Below are 6,341 nucleotides of genomic sequence, written 5' to 3'. Positions count from 1 at the left end.
CAGATAAAAGAGTTTTTGTTGGCTTGGCTATGGACTTTAATTTTTGTTGTTGTTGTTGTTGTGAAATTGCAAACAAACAAAAAACCCAAACCATGCAGCACCTGGGTGGCTCAGTCAGTTAAGCATCTGCATTCAACTCAGGTCATGATCTTAGGGTCCTGGGATTCAGTTCTTGCTCAGCGGGAGTCTGCTTGCTTGCCTTCTCCCCATGCTTGCTTGCTTGCTCTCTCTCAAATAAATAAATAAAATATTAAAAAAAAAACAAAAAACCCAAGCCATTTACCATCTTTACCATTCTTTTTTTTTTTTTAAATTTTTTATTTTTTTATTAACATATAATGTATTGTTAGCCCCAGGGCATCTTTACCATTCTTAAGTGCACAGTTCAGTAGTGTTAAACATATTCGTATTGTTATAAAATAAGGACTTTATGGTATAAGCGCCTTAGATTAATGGTATTACTGAAAGATCTCAGAATAGGATTGGAGATTTAGGAAGACTGTTTTGGATGGTGGGAGTAGTAGGAGGTAGGGGATGGAGGTTAGGAGGACTGAAAGGGATTACAGGATTAAAGGTTTGTGGGGCCTTGTGAGTGGGAACCAGTTTCTGGCTCGGTCACAGGGTTTTTGCCAGAGGGAATGTTAGGGACCAGAATTCAACGTACCTCTGGCTGAGTACCAGGCCTGTATGGGCCAGCTTTCCAGGGGCTGCACTACTTGAAGCTGTGAGCCTCATCTAACCAGGATGTATTCTGTTAAAATCCTAGAATTAAAAAGACTTTTTGCATCAGCTGCAGAAAAATGAAGTTTGGTGATTTTCAGCTTTTCTTGAAAAATTAAAATATCATTAATTTTGTAAATTAAAGTGGAATCATAGTGGAATCATAGTGGAATCATAGTCCCTCAAGGAAACAGTCACATTAACTTCGTTTTAATGTATAATAAACCGATAGAAAAGTACACAAGTGTGTAACTTGATGTTCACAAGTGAACATTCCCCACTAACCAACAATCCTATCAACATGCGCAACACTACCAGTATCTCTAAAGTTATTTAATACTACTTATTCAAATCCTACTAACTTATTTAATCCTACTAATTTATTTAATCCTACTAACAACCTTATGAGGTAGATTATATTACTATCTCCTTTTTAAATACGAGGAAACTGAAGCACAGACAAGTCACCAGGCTAAATATTGAAACTAGCATTTGAACCTGGATCTGCTGTCTGATTCTGAATCCCACACTCTCCAGAAGGAAAGAGCGAACCGGTAAGTTCTTTTTTTAACAACGTGGAAAGTCGGCCTCCTGCCACCGACACTTACTTCCGGGCGTCAGAGCCACGGAAACCACACGCAACCACTGGCTCGTACCTGAGGCCTCCAGCGCCAGCGCCCTCCCCTCCCGAGCGCTGCGTCCTGGAGAGCCGCCCGTGGCGTGCTGCGCAGTCTCCACACACGTGAGGGCGCTGTCACAGCTTCAATCGGAGTTCCTCTTTCTGTTGTCGCGATATCTTTGACGCCGGAAAAACGCAAGACCGAAGGTCCCGTAGATGGTCCGCCTCTCCCAGTACGCCTAAGTTCTCGCGTGAATTTTACTTCCGCCCTTTTGGCTCCCTGAGCAGCGCCATGGCGGTCGGCAAGAACAAGCGCCTTACGAAAGGCGGCAAAAAGGGAGCCAAGAAGAAAGTGTAAGTGTCTCTTGTCCTGGCCCCCAGCTTTTTGGGGTCATGCTGGGCTCGGCAGGCGGGTTCTAGATGGTGGTGTGAGCCGGATGGTGAGGATGTCAAGTGGATTGCGAGGGCCGTGCCGAGTTGGTAAACTCAGAACGGCGGCCTGGAGGATATGGGGGCTGCATCGCTACGGGCTGGCTTCTTTCGTTTGGCCTTCCGGGCCTTTTTGCCCGCTTTTGAGCTGAATTGCGGATGCTCTTTGGGGCTTGGGTGTTTCGTGTTGTGGGCTCCTTGGCCTTGTAAATTTCACGGGTAGTCGATGGTACTACTCCCGAGAGCTTGTTCACCCGAGACCCCGCACCCCGTCCTCTCTTTGGGCCAGGTGGGACCCTTGGAGTTCCTTTTGGGTTCATGTGAGTCCTTGCAGAGCCGGGGCTACCACTACGTGTCTTCATGCACCAGGAAGGTTCAAGAGACGAGCGTGTAACTTGGAGGCAATGCTGCTTGTGAAGCCGAAAAACGATGGGGTGGGGAGTGTGTACCTTTATGGCATAACTTTTCGGTGTCCGGTCTGTGTACAGTGAAGTGGATAGTGGGAAGAGCTAGGTTTGCACCTCACTCAAGGGAGTAGGTTCTTAGACTCCAGTTGCTTACATGCCAGTTAGTCATTAATGATCCTTAGAATGAGGAAAGTTTTAAAAACTCAGTAAGAATTACGTGATCTGCGATAAAACTTGTTTTTTAAAATACAGGGTTGATCCATTTTCTAAGAAAGATTGGTATGATGTGAAAGCACCAGCTATGTTCAATATAAGAAATATTGGAAAAACATTAGTCACAAGAACTCAAGGAACCAGTGAGTATTTTCTCGTTTTGTTTTTTTTTGTTGTTGTTTTTTTTTAATAGGTCTGCTGGTGGGAGAACTAAGTAGAAATAGCTCTTGGTCGCAGCTTTGGCCACGGTGGTGCTTGTTTGGTACAACACTTGGGGAAGGAAGGTGGTGCTTTTAGAATTACTAAGAAAATGTGCTTAGGTATTATTGAGTTTCTTGTGAGGATTGTCAGTAAGTCATTGGTGTGCACATGGAATTTGACTAACAAGAGTTAGGGTCTTCATAATTTACATTAACTTTCTGAGTTCAACTTTATGCATGAATGTGGTTGGCTGGCTTGACTTTATGTGGTTCCTAATGATAATAAGACAATTTATTGTTTTCTAGAAATCGCATCTGATGGCCTCAAGGGTCGTGTTTTTGAAGTGAGTCTTGCCGATCTGCAGAATGATGAAGTTGCATTTAGAAAATTCAAGCTAATTACTGAGGATGTTCAGGGCAAAAACTGCCTGACCAATTTCCACGGCATGGATCTTACCCGGGACAAAATGTGCTCCATGGTCAAAAAATGGCAGGTGAGAACAGAAGTTCCTTAGTGCATGGTGTTCTAGCGTGCATGGTCAAGGATGCCCTGTTAGGAAAAGAAGGAACATATGTGATCGAAGTAGATTATGTTTCAAATCCATGATGTTTTGTAGCTTTTATCGAGTGCTGACTCTGGGATTGGCACTCTTGAACTTGAGTAAAGCGGTGAGTGAGCCATGATCATCCTATTTAACTGGAGTTCAAGATTTATTATCTTTTTTTCCAAGTTTTAAAATTGGGTTATCAGAGTTGCTAAGAGTGGCAAAGCTTCCTGTGAGGTTGGAATCTTTGCTCAATTTCCCAATTGTGTTCTCTTTGGCAAGTAACTTAAAGCTTGCTGGGCTTTGATTCCTTTATCTAAAATGATATGTAGGTAAGAGTATCACTTCTTGTGAGTTAGAAGGATGAAATAAAAGAGCCATGAAAACATGTTTACACACAGAACTTGTGCATAATGCACAGTGCTTTGACACAAAGCATTTAGAAGGCATTGTTATTACAGGAAATAATTACATTGGTTCAGATGTGTTTGGCTAACCTTTCAGTTTTGGGATGTTTTGTATATGGGAATGAATGATGACAAAATGTTTCGGTCCCAAATGATACATATTGATTACACCGTTACATTTATTTCTGACATTCCCTGAAGGTTTTATGGTTGAATTTCTGGAAATACTCTAACGTCCTTTCGCTATAAGTGTATTACTCATTTTTTAAACTAAAGTATACAATTTACAAAATGCAGAGGCGGTATTTGTTTTTGTTGCTACCTAAGGTAGTTTTCATTTTTTTACTTGAGGCAAAAATATGAGTAGTTAGTGGATTACTTATTAATATTTTAGCTATGAAATTAAATATTTAATCATCATCACACTTTAGTTTGGAACAAAAGCTACATTTAAAAATATGCATTTAGTGTTGTAGCAGTATTTCACCTATTCAGACAACACTTTTTTAAAAAGAATGACCTAAGTGTATACTTGAGTCTCAGAATGGGTTTTCTTAGATGCAGAGGTATATAGTTGATTGGTGGGGAAAAAGTCTGGCATGTAAAAGAAACGGGGGGCTGGATGCTGCTGAGATTGGGATAGAAGTGTTCACCTAGGGAAGAGTGTTGAGAGGACTTGGTATTTATTTAATTAGACATGAAGGGTAGTAAGATTTGGAGTAACTGGGTAAGTTCACTTCAAGGAAGTTAATTCTGTAAATTAGGCGTGTAGTTTGTGTGATGATCATGTACTTGATATTTCTAGCATTTTGATATTAAGAATTTGAGGGCTATAAATTAATAACATTAAAACCTGGTACATCTTACAATATCTTTTTTCACTAGACCATGATTGAAGCTCATGTTGATGTCAAGACTACCGATGGTTATTTGCTTCGTCTGTTTTGTGTTGGTTTTACTAAAAAACGCAATAATCAGATTCGGAAGACCTCTTACGCTCAGCATCAACAGGTCCGCCAAATTCGGAAAAAGATGATGGAGATCATGACCCGAGAGGTTCAGACAAATGACTTGAAAGAAGTGGTCAATAAATTGTAAGTGTTTGTTTTCCTCATACCTCATAACCTTGAATCTCTTCTTATCCTTCTGGTGAAGGACTTCTCCGACCTGTGTTTAAATCCTGTCTGTGAAACAAACCTGTCTGGCTGTATGTCCCTTAAAATATTTTAAGTGCTCAGTAAATGTGATCTGGTTTTTTTATCCTTATTTGAATGAAGCAATCTCATAGTGAGACCTGAAGTATAGGAAATGTTTTTGTCTTAATTAGAAAATACACTGAAAAGGCTAAACTTTCCACTGTCAGTGATGTATGGGAATAGATGATGACAAGATGTTTCGGTCCCAGATGATGTCCACTGATAAAACTGTTAACATTTTTCTGATGTTCCCATGCAGTTGGCTTAAGAGGGTAGAATAGAAAAGGCAAAAAGATCAAATGCTAATTTTCTTACTAACTGGCTGTATAATTTAGGTCATTTAACCTCTACCCTTAAAAGGACTGTCTTATAAGACTGACTTATATAGAGGACTGTCTTACAAGAGGATTTGAGTGGATTAAATGAGGTGGGTATTAATCTGTATATATTTATCCTTTCTTTACTGGTTTGCAGGATTCCAGACAGCATTGGAAAAGATATAGAAAAAGCTTGTCAGTCTATTTATCCACTCCATGATGTCTTCGTTAGAAAAGTAAAAATGCTGAAGAAGCCCAAGTTTGAATGTAAGTTAAAAGGTCATAGGATTTCTGAGAAAAATAATGTGCGGCAAGATATATTGGTGTCTTGTTTTTTTGAGTCCAGATGACATATTTTTTTTCTGTCCTGCGTATATAGTATTGAAGACATTGTTTTAAGAAAATGGTGTGCTATAAAAATTCTTTCTTTCTTTTAGTGGGAAAGCTCATGGAGCTTCATGGTGAAGGTAGTAGTTCTGGAAAAGCTACTGGGGATGAGACCGGTGCTAAAGTGGAACGAGCTGATGGATATGAGCCACCAGTCCAAGAATCTGTTTAAAATTCAGACATTCAATGGTGACAAATAAAAAATCTTATTTGTGATGTATAATTTCTGATGATTCTTTTTAATTAATGTAGGCTTGGTGAATCAGATACTCTGAACTGATGATGATGCGAACTTCTGAACTGTTAATGGATTTTATCCATTGCTCTGGGTTACTAAATAGCTGCAAAAGGTAGTGGTCCATTTTAAGTTGTAGTGATCTGGATGGAAGTACTATAGAGGGGTAATAAAAGGAAATCTTTTTTTTTTAACATGGTGTATGTTTTTAAATGTTTTTTTATTTTTTTCTTTTTTCAGGTTTTGCTTGCTTATTTGACAGAACACAGGCAGGGGGAGCAGCAGAGGGAGAGGCAGGCTCCCTGCTGAGCAAGGAGTCTGACCTGGGACTCAGTCCCAGGACCTTGGGATGACCTGAGCGGAAGGCAGATGCATAACTGTCTGAGCCACCAGGCATCCCTTAAATGGTTCTTGAACCATCTGGAAGGCTTGTTAAAATAATGGCAGGGCCCTGCCCCAGAGCTTCTGATACACTGATTGCAGTGTGAGACCTGAAAACTTGCCCTTTTTTTGAAATTTAAATTAACAAAGTTTCCAGGTGATAGTGATGGCCAGGGACCATACTTGGAGAACCACTATGCTAGACTGATTGAATAATGGGAAGAGCCCGTTAATTTTTATTTTTTAATCTAAATGATTTTTTCCCTAAAGCCGAAAAATGTCATA

The 6,341-nt window shown here is 40.1% G+C and overlaps 1 protein-coding gene and 2 non-coding genes across 3 annotated transcripts; all 3 read left to right on the top strand.

Moving 5' to 3' along the window:
• Positions 1–1,567: 1,567 nt before the first annotated feature.
• Positions 1,568–5,659, top strand: RPS3A (ribosomal protein S3A). Its single transcript, XM_032855536.1, has 6 exons — positions 1,568–1,693; positions 2,428–2,531; positions 2,895–3,082; positions 4,426–4,634; positions 5,211–5,320; positions 5,491–5,659. Exons 1-6 carry the CDS (start codon positions 1,632–1,634, stop codon positions 5,610–5,612), a joined length of 795 nt encoding a protein of 264 aa, XP_032711427.1. The 5' UTR covers positions 1,568–1,631; the 3' UTR covers positions 5,613–5,659.
• Positions 3,661–3,733, top strand: LOC116866776. The gene has a single exon (XR_004382471.1). It is a non-coding gene; the product is annotated as a small nucleolar RNA SNORD73 (small nucleolar RNA).
• LOC116866777 lies at positions 4,915–4,986 on the top strand. The gene has a single exon (XR_004382472.1). It is a non-coding gene; the product is annotated as a small nucleolar RNA SNORD73 (small nucleolar RNA).
• Positions 5,660–6,341: the final 682 nt, after the last annotated feature.

This window comes from Lontra canadensis, unplaced genomic scaffold (assembly GCF_010015895.1).
Source record: "Lontra canadensis isolate GAN:19392208 unplaced genomic scaffold, GSC_riverotter_1.0 scaffold10, whole genome shotgun sequence".
Lineage (NCBI taxonomy): Eukaryota > Metazoa > Chordata > Mammalia > Carnivora > Mustelidae > Lontra > Lontra canadensis.
The sequence above is the reverse complement of the archived record's forward strand: the minus strand, read 5'-3'. Positions and strand labels throughout refer to the sequence as shown.